Below are 22,167 nucleotides of genomic sequence, written 5' to 3'. Positions count from 1 at the left end.
ATCCTCATCTTACCAAGGGTTTCTTCGATGAGTTTATCCAACGTTTCAGTCATGCTTGTTCCCTTGTCACAGATATCCTGCACTCTGATCACCATCTCTTCCTTTATGGCGTTGATGACAAACAGAAGCCGATCTGAAAAAATAAAAATAAATAACAGCAATTACATGTTTCATTTTAAAAGAGAGGGGTTGGCAAAAAGCCTTCCTTCCCTAAACCTCAAGGACATATTCCAGCCTACCAATCACACAATGTACAAAACTGAAGAGGGAAATTGACAATGAGAAAAGTGTATTATTCAACATAACTGGTAAACCTATAAGGCGTTCACTCACTGCTCTAGAATTTAGTGAAAAGCGGGTAAATTCAAGAGGGTGCTACGAAATTAATGTCTAAACCTAATTTCCTCTAGCCCATGTCATTATGAGTCACACAATGAATCATTAGATATTTCCCTACAATATTACAACCTTAATAGGCTTGTAGTTAACAGTGTTGATTAAATAAGAAAGTTTGTTTATTGTGACCATTGCTGATTTAGACGGTGCAGCTCTTGGTTTTATCTCCTACATATTTCGGCGTTGGGAGGTGGTAAAATTAGCATGCGTTTCCGCGCTTTGTACCAATCAAAATCAGCTTGATACTCTAGTAATTTCATCTCAAGATCCGTGGATTTCTATTCCTCTAACTCTGGTCAATCAATGTTGAGAGGGGTCGTTTTTATGGCAATTAAAAAAAGGGAAAGAGTCAGAAATTCACAATGAACCTCAACTACCCTGTACCCCCGCACACTGACTCTGTACCGGTGCCCCCTGTATATAGCCTCATTAATGTTATTCTTATTGTGTTACTTTTTATTTTAGTCTACTTGGTAAATCATTTCTTCTTCTTGAACTGCACTGTTGGTTAAGGGCTTGTAAGTAAGCATTTCACAGTAAAGTCTACACATGTTGTATTTGGCGCATGTGACAAAAAGTTTGCTTTGAAAATCTGGATCAGATTTTTTCGCGGAGGGTAGATATTGAAATTCAGTCTGTTAGCTTTGTTTATTTGTAGATATATAGTACCAGTCAAAAGTTTGGACACCTACTCAATCAAGGGTTTTTATTTTATTTATTCTACATTGTAGAATAATAGTGAAGACATAAAAACTATGAAATAACACATATGAAATCACGTAGTTACCAAAAAAAATAAAAAATAAAAATAAAAAAAGTGTTAAACAAATCAAAATATATTTTAGATTTGACATTCTTCAAAGAAGATACCCTTTGCCTTGATGAAAGCTTTGCACACTCTTGGCATTCTCTCAACCAGCTACATTAGATGGTCACCTGGAATGCATGTCAATTAAAAGGTGTGCCTTGTTAAAAGTTAAGTTGTGGAATATCTTTCCTTCTTAATGCGTTTGAGCCAATCTGTTGTGTTGTGAAAAGGTAGGGGTGGTATACAGAAGATGGTCTTTTACCAAATAGGGCGAAGTCCATATTATGGCAAGAACAGCTCAAATAAGCAAAGAGAAATGACCGTCCTCCATTACTTTAAGACATGAAGGTCAGTCAATCTGAAAAATGTCAAGAACTTTGAAAGGTTCTTCAAGTACAGTCGCAAAGAAACCATCAAGCGCTATGATGAAACTGGCTCTCATGAGGACCGCCACAGGAAAGGAAGACCCAGAGTTACCTCTGCTGTAGAGGATAAGTTCATTAGAGAGTTACCAGCCTCATAAATTGCAGCCTAAATAGACCTCAAATTACAGCCCAAGAGTTCAAGTAACAGACATTTCAACATCAACTGTTCAGAGGAGACTGCGTGAAATCAGGCCTTCATGGTCAAATTGCTGCAAAGAAACCACTACTAAAAGACACCAATAAGCATAAGAGACTTGCTTGGGCCAAGAAACACGAGCAATGGAATTTAGACCGGTGGAAATCAGTCCTTTGGTCTGATGAGTCCAAATTTGAGATGTTTGGTTCCAACCGCTGAGTCTTTTTGAGAAGCAGATTGGATGAATGGATGATCTCCGCATGTGTGGTTACCACTGTGAAGCATTGAGGTGGTGTGATGGTGCTTTGCTGGTGACACTGTCTGTGATTTATTTAGAATTAAAAAAGGCACAGTTAACCAGCATGGCTATCACAGCATTCTTCAGCGATACGCCATCCCATCTGGTTTGTGCTTAGTGAGACTATCATTTGTTTTTCAACAGGACAATGACCCAACACACCTCCAGGCTGTGTAAGGGCTATTTGACCAAGAAGGAGAGTGATGGAGTGCTACATCAGATGACCTGGCATCCACAATCACCCGACCTCAACCCAATTGAGATGGTTTGGGAGGAGTTGGACAGCTGAGTGAAGGAAAAGCAGCTAACAAGTGCTTAGCATATGTGGGAACTCCTTCAAGACTGTTGGAAAAGCATTCCAGGTGGAGCTGGTTGTGAGAATGCCAAGAGTATGCAAAGCTGTCATCAAGGAAAAGAGTGGCTACTTTGAAGAATCTAAAATATATTTTGATTTGTTTAACACTTTTTTGGTTACTACATGATTCCATGTGTTACTTCATAGTTTTGATGTCTTCACTATTATTATACAAATGTAGAAAATAGTATTTTTTTTTTTTTAAACCCGTGAATGAGTAGGTGTGTCCAAAATTTGACTGGTACTGTAAGTTTCACCAGCAAATTTAACTTTTCTGGAAAAACATTGATAAGGAATAATAGTTATTAATAGCTCGTCCAAACTTGACAGGTACTGTACACACACACACACACACACACACACACACACACACACACACACACACACACACACACACACACACAGCAGTCTGAAAATATTCCGACCCCTTCCCTTTTTACACATTGCTACGTTACAGCCTAATCCTAAAATGGATGTAATAAAAAAAAAAAATGGAATCCTCAAATCCACACACAATACCCCATAACGAAAAATGTAAAACAGGTTTAGACATTTTGGCCATTTTATTCCAAATAAAACAGAATTAACTTATTTATAAGTAATCAGACCCGTTGCTATGAGACTCGAAATTGAGCTCAGGTACATCCTGTTTCCATGAATCATTATTGAGATGTTTCTACAACTTGATTGGACATGATTTGGAAAGGCACACAACACCTGTCTATATTAAGGTCCCACAGTTGACAGTGCATGTCAGAGCAAAAACCAAGCACGAGGTCGAATTTCTGCAGCATTGAAGGTCCCCAAGAACACAGTGGCTTCCATCATTCTTAAATGGAAGAAGTTTGGAACCATCAAGACTCTTCCTAGAGCTGGCCGCCTGGCCAAACTGAGCTATCAGGGGAGAAGGGCCTTGGTCAGGAAGGTGACCAATAACCAGATTGGAGCTCTGTCAGAGCTCCAGAGTTGCTCTGTGGAGATGGGAGAACCTTCCAGAAGGACAACCATCTCTGCAGCACTCCACCAATCAGGCCTTTATGGTAGAGTGGTCCAGATGGAAGCCACTCCTCAGTAAAAAGGCACAGGACAGCCTGTTTGGAGTTTGCCAAAAGGTTTTCAAGGACACTCAGACCATGAGAAACAAGACTCTCTGGTCTGATAAAAGATTGAACTCTTTGGCCTGAATACCAAGCGTCACGTCTGGAGGAAACCTGGCACCATCCCTACGGCAAAGCATGGTGGTGGCAGCATCATGCTGTGGGCGCCAAGAACTGGGAGAATAGTCAGGATCGAGAGCTCCTTGATTAAATTCTGCTCCAGAGTGCTCAGGACCTCAGACTGGGGCGAAGGTTCACCTTCCAACAGGACAATGACCCTAAGCACACAGCCAAGACAATGCAGGAATGGCTTCGGGACAAGTCTCTGAATGTCCTGGAGCAGCCCAGCCAGAGCCCGGACTTGAACCCGACCCTATTTTCAGGTCTCTGGAGAGACCTGAAAATAGCTATGCAGCAACGCTCCCCATACAACCAGACAGAGCTTGAGAGGATCTGCAGAGAATGGGGGAAACTCCGCAAATACAAGTGTGCTACGCTTGTAGCGTCATACCAAAGACGACTCTAGGCTGTAATCACTGCAAAAGACGCTTCAACAAAGTACTGAGTAAACAGTCTGAATACTTATGAAAATGTGATACTTCAGTTTCTTTTTATTATAAAATTTGCTAACATTTCTAAAAACCTGTTTTTTTTCTCTTTTGTGATTATGGGGTATCGTGTAGATTGATGAGAGAAAAAAAACAATTTAATGCATTTCAAAATAATCCTGTAACGTGTGGAAAAGGTCAATGGGTCTGAGAACTTTCCAAACACCCTCACTATCTATCAGCTTAATTTAGTTTTGCATTTCAATTAGAAAAAGCCCATGTTATCACACACGAATCTGCAGCCACTAGATCGAATGTCAACTGACAAGCTAAGTTAGCGCTGTTCTTCCCAAAAGCAGTGACCGAGTTCTATTGAGCAGCAACCACTTTTTGTCCGCAATTACATTCTATTCACTCTAATCGCGTTAAATTCTCTGAGTATATAGTCTAAGTTTTGAAATATATATATATATATATATATATATATATATATATATATATAGTAGAGACATAGGGTTTGGACTATCATTTTCTGATGCAATTCTTTACTGAATTGCATTTTCATAAACATTGAATTAAATAATAATTTTATGGACGAACACCCTAAAACATACCATATTCTGTGCCCAGACCCCACAGCTTGACTTTATTGGCCTCATACTGAGCCTTCTTCTTCAGCCGACAGGCCCTGAAAAGAAAGACAAACAAGTGGTTTAAAGGCGTAGTAGCATTAGTGGTGGTAGTTAGTGGTCGTGGTGGTAGTTAGTGGTTGTGGATCAAAGTTAACAAAGCAGAAAGGGACGGTTCTTGAGAGTGAGCATTGAACATATATAGTGGAGTCTGAAATTATTGATACCCTTGATAGAGATGAGCAAAAATGACTGTACATAAAAAAAATATTCAAATACAGATATTGTATGTTAAAACAATTGGGAAATGATTTTATACTAATACAATTGCTCAGAAAAAACATGTATTTTTTAACAAGTGATAATTTACTTTCTCAAAGTTAGACACCCTTTAATTCAATAACTTTCAATATCTACACCTCACGAGAATAACGGCACTGAGCCTTTTAAATATATGTTTTATGAGTTGGAAAACACATTGGCAGGGATCTTAGACCATTCCTCCATACAGAATCTTTCCAGATCCTTGATGGCACAACATATGTTCGCTAACAGATCACGTGACTTCCATCTGCTCAGAGATCGGACAATACAGACTCTTTGAAATGGAAACTGACAGAAACACAATTTCTCAACACAGAGGTTGAAATATTCATAACCGATGAGCACTACAACATACGAATTGATTTGCAATCTCGTTAGAAAATAGAACATATAGGTTGCACAGTAATATCGCTATCGCTAATATTTGATATCACCACTGGTTTTCAAGGATTGAGAATCCACCTCAGGAAGCCCCTGTTGGAGCCCTATTGCAAAATGTTGATGTTATGGCCAATTAACCATTTCTTGATGTGCGTTTGGGGTTATGGTCTTGCTGGAAGATCCACTTGTGGCAAAGTTTCAGACTCCTGGCTGAAACTTTACCATGTACCAGGATATTTTAGCCAAAAACCTGCTTGCCTCTGCCAGGAGGCCGCAATCGGTTCTTCCAGCAAGACAACTCCAAGCACAATCAAAATCCACAAAGAAATTGTTAATAGGCCACAAAAATCAACATTTTGCAATGGCCATCTCAGTCTCCGGACTAGAACCCCATTGAAAACATGTGGTTTGAATTGAGGAGGGCAGTCCATAAGCGCAAACAAAGGATCTGGAAAGATTCTGTATGGAGCAATGGTCTAAGATTCCTCCCATGTGTTCTCCAACTCATAAAACATTATGCTCACGAGGTGAGGTATTGAAAACAGGTGTCAATTTTTATACCTACCTTTGAGAAAGAAAAAAAATAGCGTACCTATTAAACTAATTGTCTTTGTCTAAGCAATTGTATTAGTATAAAATAATATAATTTCCCCCCCCAAAATGTACATACAATATAGCTCGGTAGTTGAATGTTTTAGACAGACAGACATTTTTGCTCATCTTCATCAAGGGTGTCAATAATTTCAGACCCCGCTGTAACTACTGAGTGTTGAACATATGGAGGTTGAAAGGTGAGAATCCAGTACCTGGAGGCCAGTTTGTTCTTCTCCTTGCGGGAGCGAGGGCGGGCTGTGATGGGCAGCTCGCTGACCGGGGTCAGGTCACTGATCACCTTGTTGAGCTTACGCAACTCATTACCGATCTGCAGCAGCTTCCGAGGGTTAGGGGTTAAGTCCTCCACGTCCGTCCGTCGAGACTTCTTCAGATTGTACTTCCCTGTTCACACAGCCAATCACCGAGCCGGTTAACCACTGAGACATTTCCCCTTTGTCAGCAGGGACAGTCAGATGCATTTGTATCCAAAATGGATTCATCCAAAACCCATGAATGTACATTATGAATAATCGAACAGCCATGTTAAATGTATAACCTGTGATCAATTAATTAACTATGAAGCATGTGGCTTTGATCAGGTACAACTGTAAATGTAAGAATTCATACTTCAACAGGTAGTATATGGTGTGTGCTTCTATACTGAACCAAAATATAAGCGCAACATGTAAAGTGTTGGTGCGATGTTTCATGAGCTGAAATAAAAGTTCCCTGAAAATGTTTCATACGCATAAAAAAAAACGTTTTAAAATTTTGTGCACACATTCTTTTACATCTCTGTGAGCATTTCTCCTTTGCCTAGATTATCCATGTACCTGACAGGTGTAGCATATCAAGAAGCTGATTAAACAGCACGATTATTACACAGGTGCACCTTGCGCTGTGGACAATAAAAAGCCCCTAAAAATGTGCAGTTGTCACACAACACAATGCCACAGACATCTCAAGTTCTGAGGGAGTGTGAAATTGGCATGCTGACTGAAGGAATGTTCACCAGTGCTGTTGCCAGAGAATTTAATGTTAATTTCTCTGCCATAGGCCGCCTCCAACATCATTTTAGAGAATTTGGCAGTACGTCCAACTGGCCTCACAACCGCAGACCACTTGTAACCGTGCCAGCCCAGGACCTCCACATCCGGCTTCTTCATCTGCGGGATGGTCTGAGACCAGCCACCCGGACAGCTGATGAAACTTCTGTACAAACTGTCAGAAACCGTCTCAGGAAAGCACATCAGCATGCTCGTCGTCCTCACCAGAGTCTTGACCGGACTGCAGTTCAGCATCGTAACCAACTTCAGTTGGCAAATGCTCACCTTCGATGGCTCACCTGGAGAAGTGTGCGCTTCATGCCAATAGGCTGAAAAAAGGCCTCGATGATATAAAAATCAGTGAAACTCAATCAGCCATTAAAGGAAGGAGTATTCATAACCATATACGATGAGTTTTAGATATATTAGATTACAGTGAGTTCATAGAAGATGATGGCTTTATATTGTTTTTAGATTTTTTAAGACTTTTGACACTTTAGAGCACAACTTTGTATTTAGAACTCTACTTTTGGGTTCGGGAGTAATGGAACATGAGTAATGGAACATCCCCTCGTTTTCTCTATTGCTAGAGGAATTATACAGAGTTGTCCAATATCCCCTCTTACTTATTTTAGTCAGATTTACTAGCCGTATTTCTTAACAAATTTAAAAAGGGATCCGCTGTGTTTTTTTGAGGTGCAGAGTGGGTGAACGGATGCTCTCCGCATGTGTGGTTCCCACCGTGAAACATGGAGAGGGTGGTGTGATGGTGCCATGATTCCATGTGTTATTTCATAGTTTTGAAGTCTTCACTATTATTCTACAATGTAGAAAATAGTAAAAATAAAGAAAAAGCCCTTGAATGAGTGGGTGTGTCCAAACCTTTGACCGGTACTGTAAGTGTCACCAGCAAATTTAACTTTTCTGGAAAAACATTGATTTGGAATAATAGTTATTAAAATTAATAGGAAATCAATTTTCAAAAGGCCTTTGGTTTGACAAGGGTTTTCATTTTGTATGTGATTTGTTAGACAACACTGGGGAGTTTCTGCCATTTGAGGAGTTCATTGGTAAATTTCAGGTTAATATTACTCAGAGAATATATGAAGGTTTGCAAAGCAATTCCACTTCCTTTACATGGACTTATTAAGACCACTTTGTTATATTATGAGGTTGTTCCTACTTTTCCAAGTTTACAAATTAATGACTTGAACCTTTTGGATAAAAAAAACTTCAACAATAAGTGGATACGATTGGCAGTTAAGTAATTTTTGGTGATTATAATTCAATATATTGCTATGGAAGTTACCAACCCATGCTATGGCCAAAAGTGACTACCTTTTACCTTAATTGACCAGTTATCCCAAAAGTTAGACACTCATTTTAAAATATACCGTTAATGATTTCTAGCAACGGAAAACAAACACAATTTTATCAATGGCAATTTTAATGCACAAAGATACCATGACGAAATCCTGAGGTCCATTGTCGTGCCATTCATCACCTCATGTTTCAGCATGATAATGCATGGCCCCATGTCGCAAGGATCTGTACACAATTCCTAGAAGCTGAAAATGTCACAGTTCTTCCGTGGCCTGCATACTCACCAGACATGTCACCCATTTAGCATGTTTGGGATGCTCTGGTTTGACGTGTACGTCAGTGTGTTCCAGTTCCGGACAATATCCAGCAACTTCGCACAGCCATTGAAGAGGAGTGGAACAACATTCCACAATCAACAGCCTGATCAACTCTACGCAAAAGAGGAGTGTCGCGCTGCATCTGGTCACACCAGATATCGACTGGTTTTCTGATTCACACCTCTTTCCTTATATGAACTGTAACTTTGTCAAATCTTTGAAATTGGTGCATGTTGCATTTATATTTTTTTTCAGTGCACATGTTACCACTGACCAGTATGAGTGTGTGTGTTTATGAGAGAGATAAAGTGGGTGTCTCACCGTGGTGTGGGCCGTTCCTCTGGTAGAGGTTGCTGGGCAGGGTCTGTCTGTCCCACTCAGAGGGCTTGAGCATGCGCTCCTGCTTGGAGGGGGTGAGCTGCTCGCTGTACTCCCAGAAGTAGCGGCGTTTGCCCCTCTTCCTGGAGATCCCTGCTGTCAGCCCCTTCACGTCCCCCACCGTGTCATTGTCACATCCTTATCACAACAGACAGGCCAGGGACAGGGATGAGGGAGAGAGAGGCGAGGGAACAACACAAGAAAGAAAGATCAGAAAGAAAACATTAGAGGGAGATAAGGGTGAGGAGAAGAGATGAAGAGTGAGGATGAGAATAGTGCATAGAGGTTCAGTTGATCAGAGACCCCCCCCCCCACACACACTTATAACAGTATAAATAAACCATTGAGCCTGATGATCATACTGTCCCAATCGCATAGGGGGGATTCCGACTCAAGTTAAGCATGCACTTTTCTTTCTATGCGTATTCTGATCCTGAACTTAAGCAGAAGAATAGCATGATATTCACCCGCTATACGTTTTGGGGTGGAGATCAAAGAAATTAAAGGTGTGTCTACAAATATGCCGTATTCTGACAGACTTAATTCCTATTCTGACTTTGACTTAATTCCTACATAATCCCACCACCTTTACGCGCAATGAAATTATGAACTTGTCAGTTCCAAGTGGAACAACCTTTTTTTTCTCCCTCTGATATAAATAACACCATTCACTTTTGGTAAGAGCTAGGTAAATGAGTAAGCCATTTGGATAAGGGGATTGTAAATATACAGTAAATTACAATTGTTTTAGATCTAATTTACCCTATGGCACTAATGGCAGAAAACTGAAGCATATCAACATATTAACTTTTCCACAGTGAAGTTTATGAAATGCTGGCTTTATAATTTGCAGGGATGAAATGTGGAGACCCAAGCTATAGGCTTCTGTAGCCATGCGCAAATGACAGTATAGCGGCAAACGTACCGGGTTGATTTCTAGAATGTTTTATTATATGCCCGGACTTTTCACTATATTTATCATCATTTGTATCGTGTTAAATATCAGCCACTATCGGTAGCCACCGTCAGTTATACCCACATATATTTATAACTGTCACTTCATTGTTAGTTTCCTTACATTTAGCGTCATTCCATTACATAGTTTACCTTTATTTCCTCTGTCACGTTTGTGTTGTTGTTCCTGAGGATCGCTAGAAAAAGTGGATCATATTAGGCTAACGTATTACAAGTTGTGCAATAATTTGGGACATGTAGCCTATTTGAATCATTATGGAAGGCAGACCATACAGAGCAGTTTAAACCTGGAGCCTGGCACACAGTTGACGAAGACTGGACCGTTGTCATCGCAGTTCCATGATTAGTGAGGATTTATAGACTACTATATAGACTACTGTTCAACCCCTATTGTACACTTTTTTTGCCTTACAATATTTCATGGATTGAACAATTGAATATGGCAACTTTCAGGGTGAATCAAACCGCTATTTTTGATTCACAAATATATTTTGTGTGTAAAGGCTCTCCAAACCTGTGTTTTAATTATTCACAAACACTTTCCTAACCCTAAATAATATTACAAGATCAGAGTATTTTTATCTGCCAAATTGGTGCTGAAAAGGAGAGAAATTTGAGTGTATTTACATGGCTTTCTTTCATTGATCCCTCATATTCTGAACCGTTCTCTCCATATATTCTGGGGAGTCTGTTGAGAAAAGTCTAATTAAAAAAAGGTACACCAAATTTAAAGGGAATGCTTCAGATAAATCGACGAGAAAACCTGTTTGCCAGCAAGTGGGAAGGTTCTCAGCGGTTGAATGAAATGGTATTCAGCACTCGCAAGGGAAGCATGCATGCAAAGCCCGCGCCCTGCAAAGACATCGGAATACCAACTACTGAGAAGTGCGTAGGAAAGGCATACATTTCTTAAGTCTGAATCAGGCCCATAGAGAACGGCAAGGCTCACAAAGACACCCAAAACATGACCCCATTCTCCAGATCCCTTTACAACAGGGGTATTCAACCAGGGGTCCGAGGTACTGCTGGGGGTTTGCGAAAATATGTTAGGAATATTGATATCAACAGAATATAAAAAAATATATATACATATCTACAGTAGAGCAAATGACACTCATTGTAGCAAATTACTCTCACTGCAGTATCTAAAAGGTTTTGAAAAAGCACCCGCGAATAGACTGATGGCAAGCTTCCTTGACTTGGACATTTTTGCCAACACATGGCTAACATTTGTTTAACCAGCTAAATAGCAGCTCATACCGAAAATGTGTTTTGAGTCACCCTTGTAGCTAAAAGGCTGTTAGAGTTTACACTTCCTCTTCCAATTATAATCTGGGGAGGTCAAAATAATGAAAAACTATCTACCAAATCTATTCATTTAAAAATGTTCATTACTTCTCCTTGCCATTATCATTCACAAGACGTGAAAAAAAAAATAAACGTTTGCTAACGTACAATGGGGGTCCCTGGGTCGCCAGTCTGCCTGGGAGGGGGGGGGGTCCCTGGACACGAAAAGGTTGAAATCCCCTGCTTTACAATACAGAATGACTCACTAACACAATGGGCCAGATCAAGGATTTCCAACAGGGAACAAGTGAACCTATCACAAATGTTACTTTAATTACATTTTCCAGGCCTTCAGCTACAAAGAGATTCCCCATCTAGAAATATAGGTGACGTTTTCTTTACAGGGAGCTGACAATAATATACCCGCCGTTCTGAAGTGGGAACCTTCAGCGACTAACTTTAATTCACATGAAAAACCAAAAATGGTTACTATAATTCAAGGTGCATGGACATTGAAATGACTACCTGATACATGGCTACCTGGCTCGGAGAAGGTGTCACTCATGTCGTCATCTTTATCCCCCTCATAATCATCATCCTCCTCATCATCATCATCCTCATCATCATCATCCGTTCTCAGAGAGCTCATGCTCGCTGCCGAAACCCTCATCATGATCTTCATCCAGCTCCACCCCCTCAGCATCTTCTTCATCCTCCATCTCCATCTCCCCCACCTCTTCTTCTTCTTCCTCCTCCATCTCAGTGAGGGTTTTCCCAGCCAGCCTGGCTCGGGTTAGGAACAGGGAGTAGTTGTGCTCCTCTTCCTTCTTCTTGTCAGAGACCGGGTCAGGTCCCAGGGCACTCCCACTGGCAGTCAGCAGAGTCTCGCTGGCCTTGGCCCCAGCCACAGGATAGTGGAGGATGGGGGGCACAGCTCCAGATGTGCCCACTGAGGCGGGGGGCATCTCCCGGCAAGGCAGCTCTTCTCTCTTCTCATAGGCCAGGATGCTGGCAGAGGCTGCAGTAGCAGGAGCAGCCACAGGGGCAGCACAGCCAGACGTGGTGGCCACCTCAGGGGGCTTGCTGGGGTACGGGGAGCGGTCTTCAGACTCAATCTGATGGGAGGCCAGGGGCATGTCAACTAGGGGCCGGCGAGGCATGCTGACGCGAACCGTGGCCTTGCGCACATAATCGTTGCAGTGGTGGCCCAGAGCAGCCATCTTGCTGGGACCCTGGGCCTTGGACATAGTCTCTGTGCTGGAGGGGACAGGCCAAGTGGCGCTCAGGGAACCCTCTGCAAAGTCGCCCAGGGGGTCCCTGACCAGGTTGGAGCAGGAGGCGGAGAACGAGGGGCCAGGACGGGCGGCCATCTTCTTGCCCAGGGAGAGTGGGGGGAGGGAGGTGTGCTGCTTCTGGCCCCCCATCAGCAGATCAGGGTGGTAAAGCGTGTCACACACAGGTGGTTGCGAGTCCTCGCTGTTGAGCTGGGCCAGGGTGGGGGTCTGGCCAATCACCTCCTCGTCCTGGTAGGGGCTGGAGAAGTCATCCAGGCCTGCCTCCTTGGTGCCCCAGATGTCACAGCTGGTAAAGCGGGTGTACTTGGTCATGTCCTCCCAGTACGTGTCCCACTGCTCAAAGTTAGAGCTGTAGTCCGGGTCACTGTCCACCAGCTCCAAGAGGTACTCCCCACACTCCATCTCCTTGCAGTCCCCCACTGTGAAGTGATCACCTTTAGGGCTTTGGCGATTGGTCATATCTCTATCCTGGGGAGGAAAGGGAAGTATAGAGATTTTAAAAAAACGACATTAAATGTATGTTATTGTCTTATCCTTTGACAGATGTGTGATAAGGCTAAGTACGCAACCATATTCCACTCAACAATATTGTATGCGTAAATAAAGAGATGTTACATCTTTATAATTGTATTGCCATAGCGGGTTGTGTTCTCTACTAGGCCACCTGTCTATCCTGATTCTCTGTGAGCTCTGTAAACTGTGATCGTGCCCGGAGGCCGCTTTGCACGGAGAACACTTACCAGTTCGTACATGAAGTCTGGGTCTGTGTTACTCGCCAACAGGTCCGTGCTGGTTAGTGCCTGGTCAGCAAAAGTATAATTTTGAAAGAAATCCCCAAAGGGAAGATCCATTCCACTGATGCTGGGCTAAGGAGAAATAAACATTCCAAACTTTTGAAACGGTGAACAGAGATGATTAGTCGTAGTTTAAAGAGGCAATCTGTTTTTAGGCTTTACAAACGACGGAGTAACACAAGCTTATATTTTAGGTACTGATGGGGTATGACAGTTCATGAGGCATTTATAAATGTATATTCTTCAAGAATCAGTGGGCATGTAAATAGTACCACTTGAAACATTTAGTTAAGCATGGAGATTAACAATGAACATACAACATTTATGGTGTTGTGTAAGCCAGGATGAATGTGGGAATGTTCCCATGAACGTTCCCATGACCAACGTGGGAACTCGCCATATATCATCCACGGTGTAATTGCAGGGCAACTAGGCGGAGGTCTGTCAGTTTTAAGCTACAGACTCAGGAAAACAATGTGTGAACATTTGTGATACATCGTTATGGATAATGGTAATCAACTGTCCAGCAACCTAGTTGTTTTGCTGAAGAGGTTATTTGTGCTTAAAGATGGTCAATTGTAAGATAATGGCGAGACCAGTGACTAAAGTTGGACCACTTCTAAAGAACCCTCCCTTCCATTACCTGAGGCATCGCCGAGCACCGATCTCTGTTCCTTATGGTGAATTATTCTTCCACCTCGTGTCCCAGTCGTCTTTGGATGATATCAACCACCAGTAGAAAAATAGATGGGTTAAGCAACAAAGTCTTCTTTATTGTGGAAAACTCAGTGACTCATGTAAGTCTCGCCGCCTTCTCTTCTGATCCCTGGTGTCTGGAGCGAGATGAGAACACAGGGGGAATGGAAGGGTTAAATTGGTAAGATATGACATATGTTTGCACATTTCACTACTTCACACTAGGTACACTTGACAGCATATGGCACTCCTACAATCTTATACGCAATAATGTAACTTCACCTACAAGCTGAGATTCTGTGCAGATCGTCAAACACTGCTTCTAAAAGTGCCTGTCAAGACCGGCTGTTCATTTAAATCAGAACACAGCCTACTTCTATCAACTCTAGTGTGAGCGAGCTTAACTCAGGACAGCGTTGGTGACGCTCAGTGCAAACTGGGGGCCCTTCCATGCTTGTCCATGTAAAAAAAAGAGACCTTGTCGAAGCCGAGTGAAGTTGCAGCCTTTCGAACCTGAAAATGAGTTTGATGCGAAACAGAATGAGCGTTGAACCAACACTGTGTCTAGGCTATTTTTAAATGATTCTAGCTAGCTACCTTTCCCCACTGCCTACTAAGAGTCACAAACAGAGGGAGCAGAGAAACTGGGTGCCGTTTGCATAACAAATCATAAGAAATATGCTGGGGAGAGCGGGCACTGTGCTGGCCAGCTGCAACACCAAGCAAAACAATCCAGCTCCTTAAAAAATGTTTTGATTCAAATTAAGCAACAAAATGTTTTGCCAACATATCCAGGAGAAGATTGAATGTCTCTGCTGTAACCAAGAAGCTTGATCTTGACATCTAGCAAGTTAGCAAACCAAATGCATAGCTGAAGCCCTGAGCTGGATATCATTTATTTGACATACATCATAAGATTTCTTATAGTTATAATTAAGCACGCAGGTGCCCCAACCCCCAAAATACCCCGGTATAAACGGTATATCGCCCAAGCCTAGCGGATGACGTCATTTCCTCCTGGTGTGCGTATCACCTCAGTCTGCTTTTGCATACATCTCAGCCTGCAAAATAATACAAATGTTTTTTAAACTCTCCCCCCTCCCCAAGCCAGCTAGCACACTTTAGGAGTTAACAGAGTCGTGATATGCCACGCAAAGGAAAACTTTTGAGCCATCCGTATGAGTGCAGTCCTGGTCCTGCGAAAATCCACCCACCTGTTAGAGCAACTCAAATGACGACTATTGTGTTTTGGGAGGCACTGTGGGGAAGCCCTTGCTGCAATCGGCTGATGCCATGCAAAACTGCCTGCCTGGCTACTGCACTTGAACTGCCATTTTAAATATCTTTGTCCTCTCTACACAGGCATCCCCCTGGAAGTTAAACACACTGCATGATGTATTGCCTTCTGCAACCATTTCTAAAATCCACGCTACAGAGTAGGTCTCTCTCTTATGTTTATGATTGACCACTCACTTCCTAGTCAGATTTCTGATGATCGGTTTCTGTTGACGGCCGAATAAGGAACTGAAAGGAAGGCGAAAGGGCAGAAATAATAGCAGAATTCAGACAAACTATGTGCCACACACCCTGTATTGACAGCAGTGTATTCTATTCAGATTAGGGTAGGCTACATGTTTTAGCCTTTTGGGTGCATGAACTAACATTTAGAAACTAGATATCACCAGAGACTAAAGCACAATGGCTTCTTCATTATGCTAAGCACACAGGCGGACAGGTTAAGTCAGTTTACTATGGGCACTAAACTGATATGGGTCACAATGGATGTCACCAGCTGATCCTGATGAACACAACTTCACTCTGCATTGGCTGGCTTCAAAAGGTCTCTCAACACAATTGGAAAGGCATTAAGCCCTTCAAGGCCTTAGGAAACATGAGCCCACCTTTACAATCTGATTGTGTGGGATAAAAGAGACAGCCACACTCCTGAAACCAACTACAAGGTGGAAGGATCTCACTCACAGGCACACAAATATCAACATCAGCGTTTTCCCTATATTAATTTTGCAGCAACAGGCAAAAAAGAACATTGAGATTGTAAAATGTTTTCAGAATAAAATTTAAATGACTATAACGACAAAAAGTATGTAGAAAATCAATTTTTAAATAAGATCATATTTGAGAACTAAACTGAACAAAAATATAAACGGAACTTGTAAAGCGTTGGTCCCATGTTTCACGAGCTGAAATAAAAGATCCCTGAAAATGTTCCATATGCACAAAAAGCTTTTCTCAAAAATGCTGTGTACACATTTGTTTACATCCCTGTTTGTGAATCTTTCTCCTTTGCCAAGATAATCCATCCACCTGACTGGTGTGGCACATCAAGAAGATGATTAAACAGCATGATCATTACATAGGTACACCCTGTGCTGAGGACAATTAAATGCCACTCTAAAATGTGAAGTTGTGTCACAACACAATACCACAGATGTCTCAAGTTGAGGGAGTGAGCGTTTGGCATGCTGACTGCAAGAACGTCCACCAGAGCTGTTGCCAGAGAATTTAATGTTCATTTCTCTACGATAAGCCGTCTCCAATATCATTTTAGAGAATTTGGCAGTACGTCCAACCGGCCTCACAACCGCAGACCATGTGTATAGTGTCGTGTGGGTAAGCGGTTTGCTGATGTCAACGTTGTGAAAAGAGTGCCCCATGGTGGTGGTGGGGTTAAGGTGTGGGAAGGCATAACCTACGGAAAACAAACGCAATTGCATTTTATCAATGGAAATTGGAATGCACAGAGATATCTTGATGAGATCCTGAGGCCCATTGTCATGACATTCATCTGCCGTCATCACCTCATGTTACAGCATTATAATGCCTGTACACAAATCCTGGAAGCTGAAAATGTCCCAGTTCTTCCATGTCCTGCATACTCACTAGACATGTCACCCATTGAGCATGTGTGGGACGCTCTGGATTAGAGGTCAACCGATTAATCGGAATGGCCGATTAATTAGGGCCGATTTCACGTTTTCATAAGAACCGGTAATCTGCATTTTTGGACATCGATTGTGGCCGATTACATTGCACTCCACGAGGAGACTGCGTGGCAGGCTGACTACCTGTTACACGAGTGCAGCAAGAAGCCAAGGTAAGTTGCTAGCTAGCATTAAACTTATCTTATAAAAAAACAATCAAACATAATCACTAGTTAACAACACATGGTTGATGTTATTACTAGTTTATCTAGCTTGTCCTGCGTTGCATATAATCGATGCGGTGCCTGTTAATTTCTCAACGAATCACAGCCTACTTTGCCAAAAGGGTGATGATTTAACAAGCGCATTCGTGAAAAAAGCACTGTCGTTGCACCAATGTGTACCTAGCCATAAACATCAATGCCTTTCTCTAAAATCAATACACAAGTATATATTTTTAAACCTGCATATTTAGTTAATATTGCCTGCTAACATGAATTTCTTTTAACTAGGGAAATTGTGTCACTTCTCTTGCGTTCTGTGCAAGCAGAGTCAGGGTATATGCAGCAGTTTGGACTGCCTGGCTCGTTGCGAACTGTGTGAAGACCATTTATTCCTAACAAAGACCGTAATTAATTTGCCAGAATTGTACATAATTATGACATAACATTGAAGGTTGTGCAATGTAACAGCAATATTTATACTTTGGGATGCCACCCGTTAGGTAAAATACATAAAGGTTCCATATTTCACTGAAAGAATAAACGTTTTGTTTTCGAAAATATAGTTTCCGGATTTGCCCATATTAATGACCGAAGGCTCGTATTTCTGTGTTATTTTGTTATAATTAAGTCTATGATTTGATATTTGATAGAGCAGTCTGACTGAGCGGTGGTAGGCAGCAGCCGGCTCTTAAGCATTCATTTAAACAGCACTTTCGTGTGTTTGCCAGCAGCTCTTCGCTGTGCTTCAATCATTGAGCTGTTTATGACTTCAAGCCTATCAACTCCCGAGATTAGGCTGGTGTAACTGATGTGAAATGGCTAGCTAGTTAGCGGGGTGCGCGCTAATAGCGTTTCAATCGGTGACGTCACTCGCTCTGAGACCTTGAAGTAGTTCTTCCCCTTGCTCTGCAAGGGCCGCGGCTTTTGCGGAGCGATGGGTAACGATGCATCGAGGGTGGCTGTTGTCGATGTGTTCCTGGTTCGAGCCCAGGTAGGGGCGAGGAGAGGGACGGAAGCTATACTGTTACACTGGCAATACTATAGTGCCTGTAAGGACATCCAATAGTCAAAGGTATATGAAATACAAATGGTATAGAGAGAAATAGTCCTATAATTCCAATAATAACTACAACCTAAAACTTCTTACCTGGGAATATTGAAGACTCATGTTAAAAGGAACCACCAGCTTTCATATGTTCTCATTTTCTGAGCAAGAAACTTAAACATTTGCTTTTTTACATGGCACATAATGCACTTTTACTTTCTTCTCCAACACTTTGTTTTTGCATTATTTAAATCAAATTGAACATGTTTCATTATTTATTTATTAAGTTAAAATAAAAGTATTCATTAAAATAATTGTTATTATTACAAATAAAATGTTATATATATATATATATTTTTTTTAAAAAATTTTTTTAAATCGGCATCGGCTTTTTTTGGTCCTCCAATAAATCGGTATTGGCGTAGAAAAATCATAATCGGTCGACCTCTACTCTGGATCGACAGCATGTTCCAGTTCCCGCCAATATCCAGAAACTTCACACAGCCATTGAAAGGGAATGGGACAACATTCCACAATCAACAGCCTGATCAACTCTACACCAATGAGATATGGTGACACCAGATACTGACTGGTTCTGATCCACGCACCTACCTTCTTTTTTTTAAGTATCTTAAAATCTATCCATTTGGGCCTAATTAATTTATTTCACTTGACTGATTTCCTTATACGAACTGTAACTCAGTAAAATCTTATAAATTCTGGCATGTTGCGTTAAAATTTTTGTTCAGTATAACAACCAAAATAAAAACTAGACAGTAAGGGAAAATATTAAATTCCCAAAATGTTATGGTATTGGGCCCCTGTTGATTTTTTTATCACGTTTGAGTCACTAATTGCAGGAAATTAGTTTTAAAAACAGCAACATTTTGTTCAAGAAAAAGGCCTCTAAAATTGTAAGTGTTAGACCACGCCACTGGCCACGTCCATTAACCCCCACACTCTAACTTTGCCACCTATGTCGATAAAAGACATCTAGGGGAAACACTAAACATAACACCATTCTCAGAAAGGGCAAATCATAGAGCACGTCAAATCAAATCAAATCTTATTTGTCAAATGCCCTGAATAAAACAGGTGTAGACCTTAGAGTGAAATGCATGTGATGTGATATATGAATGCGCTCTCATATTTCACCCTGTTTTGGACTGATAGATACCACAGTTTGATACCTGCCTACAAAACCAACTCAGGCATGCTGCAATGTTTCATTGCCTGCTTTCATACCAGTATCCAGTAATATGACACCACATAAAACAACCAATATGTACTATACTACCTAGACCATGTTAAGAATACCTCACATTCGGTTCTTGATGGCCATGCCATTTTCAGAACTGACATGTCACAGGATGAATCTTACTGTAAAGCAGACAGGCTGTTATCTCTGTGGCCTCAACGTGAAACCTGGTCGTACTCTGTGGCTTTGCTTGTCAACAGGAAGAACCGATCATATATACCCAGACTATTTGCATTGCTGCCCCCCCCCCCCCCCCCTTCTTACACCTATGGTACTCTGTGTTGTCATCATCATCTATGCATAGTCACTTTAATAACTACCTACATGTACATATTACCTCACCTAACCAGTGCCCCCACACATTGACACTGTACCGGTACCCCCCTGTATATAGTCTTGCTATTGTTATTTTACTGCTGCTCTTTAATTAATCGTTATTTTATTTCTTATACATATATTTTTTAACTGTATTGTTGGTTAGGGGCTCGTAAGTAACCATTTCACTGTAAGGTCATACCTGTTGTATTCGGTGCATGTGACTAATAAAAGTGTATTTGATATAGGCATATTGAAATATGCTTTAAAAAAAGGCCAGGATAGGAGTATTCTAGAAACACAGGGTCTTCCCCTGTGCCCCTTTGCAGTGCACAAAAAAATATAGAACTAGCACTGTCCAAGTTTCATATTATTCTGCTAATATTAAAGGTGAGCAAAGATCTAAGGCAAAAATTCTGCATCAAATTTGTAACGCTGGCAAATCGATCACATACGCAGAAATTGGCTAAAAGTATTCACATCTATCACCTATAAACTAGATTTAGGCCCCGATTGCTGTTTAGCGTTACAGGCTATGAGGACCTAGCTACACAGCATAATGAATACCTCGGCAAAATCTGACTTTCAGAGAGACATATGTCCAAAAATAAATAAAATATATATTTTATTTATTTTTGCTGTATATATATATAGATAGTAGATAAATAAACCGTAAAAACTACAAAAACTAATCAACTGAATTAATATTTTTTTAGGCTGACCCACTAACTCTACACGCACCCTGACACAAACAAACACAACGTCAAACCAACGTACTACTTGGGCCAACGCCCACGCAATCCTACAGTCCGATTGGTCAAAACGCAGTCATAGCCCGCCTTAAAATATGCGCGAATGGTCGACATTGATGTCAATCGTAGGAAATACTTCAGTGAAAAACACAGGCCATCTCAATAGAACTAGGTTGAGACAGAAAACAAACAATTCAAAGGATTGTTTGTGTGGCCTAAATAGCTAATTCAATACATGCAAAATGACCCCATGACACGTAGAATTCGCATAGGGGATAATTTTACAGAAGTCTATGTTATCCTCTTATTATAATCTTACAGAAGACAGGCATGTCTAGCTTTGTCATATAGTCAATATAACAAACACGACACGGAGATATCGGTAACTGAACAAAAGTAGCTCGCTAAGCATTGACGACTGTCCGGACTAGTTGACGCCTTCAAATCCCCGAAATGCCAATCTGTCAACTGTTGTATTTTTTCTCTACTCAGTTTACCTAGAATGTTCTCGATCTCTCTCTAGCGGCATACTGGTTGTGGTTGGGGAGGGGGTGTGTACCCTGAGAGGATTTTGATGAGTGTTGATTTTAGTTGACCAATACATATATTAATTGGGGAATGCCTGATTGGCAGCACCTGGCTTCAACATCGTCATGATTAATCAAGTTTACACTTTTAATCTTGTAAACACCCAAAAATATTTTTTTGTAAAATAAAGCTCTTGTAACGAGCTACAATGCTCCTGCACATATAGTACCTATTCGTGATTAAAAAAAAAAAACTAACATCAAATAGTTACGCGGTTTTAGTTCACCAGGATTTCGCACGAAACAAGCTAAATCTTGTTCCCTACCAACTACAGTATGGCCTCCGTCCCGCCCCTCTCACAGCAGCAGATACAACTAGCTAACGTTAGCTTACCAAGAGGTGAGAAGCATCCAGCGAAAAAACATGATGCACAAAGTTTTCAAATGGTTTGAAAAACGTTCAACTCACCGTTAGAAACCCCATGTGAAAGTTTGGTATCGTGTTTCGCTTCGTGTTTAATCCTATCTGAGCAATAATAAAGCCATTTCAATGGAGTCCACGCTGCCTTCCTCTTGCATTTGTTTTGTTTATCTTCTTCCTGACGGGTTCCTGGAAAGCGCGTGACTTGCTAGTCATGTGGTGATTCACGGACCAATCGCAGCTAGGCTTTAGGATTGACCCAAAACGTTGTACATACATTACAGTAGGCTACTGCACACCATAGATAGCATAGCACACACTTCAGATGCTATAATACAGTTATCCAGAAATGTCAATTATATTTTTTTCCAAAAGCCCTAGGTTACAGTTATTTGGCAAGAAACCGAAGTCTTGTTTCCTAAGGGTTCACAAATGAAAGACTAGAAATACCATCTCTGATTAGATCTGCCATAATACTATCTCTTATGTACTGTGATTTGACTATTGTTACCTCTTGGGGAAAATCACACAGACTAGGTTAACTTCACATAAAACATGCAAATACATGACAAAGAAGAACA

General features: G+C 41.2%; 1 protein-coding gene across 1 annotated transcript in view; it reads right to left on the bottom strand.

Moving 5' to 3' along the window:
* Positions 1-21,758, bottom strand: part of crebrf (creb3 regulatory factor) — a 30,152-nt gene extending 8,394 nt beyond the window's left edge. The window contains 9 exon segments of the mRNA XM_014136715.3: positions 14-133; positions 4,678-4,751; positions 6,204-6,393; positions 8,999-9,193; positions 11,858-11,948; positions 11,950-13,080; positions 13,353-13,478; positions 14,050-14,239; positions 21,635-21,758. Of these exon segments, the coding sequence (XP_013992190.1) occupies positions 14-133; positions 4,678-4,751; positions 6,204-6,393; positions 8,999-9,193; positions 11,858-11,948; positions 11,950-13,080; positions 13,353-13,478; positions 14,050-14,058 (1,936 nt within the window). The 5' untranslated portion in view covers positions 14,059-14,239; positions 21,635-21,758.
* Between the last annotated feature and the right edge of the window lie 409 nt (positions 21,759-22,167).

Source organism: Salmo salar, chromosome 13 (genome assembly GCF_965601325.2).
Source record: "Salmo salar chromosome 13, fSalSal1, whole genome shotgun sequence".
NCBI lineage: Eukaryota > Metazoa > Chordata > Actinopteri > Salmoniformes > Salmonidae > Salmo > Salmo salar.
The sequence above is the reverse complement of the archived record's forward strand: the minus strand, read 5'-3'. Positions and strand labels throughout refer to the sequence as shown.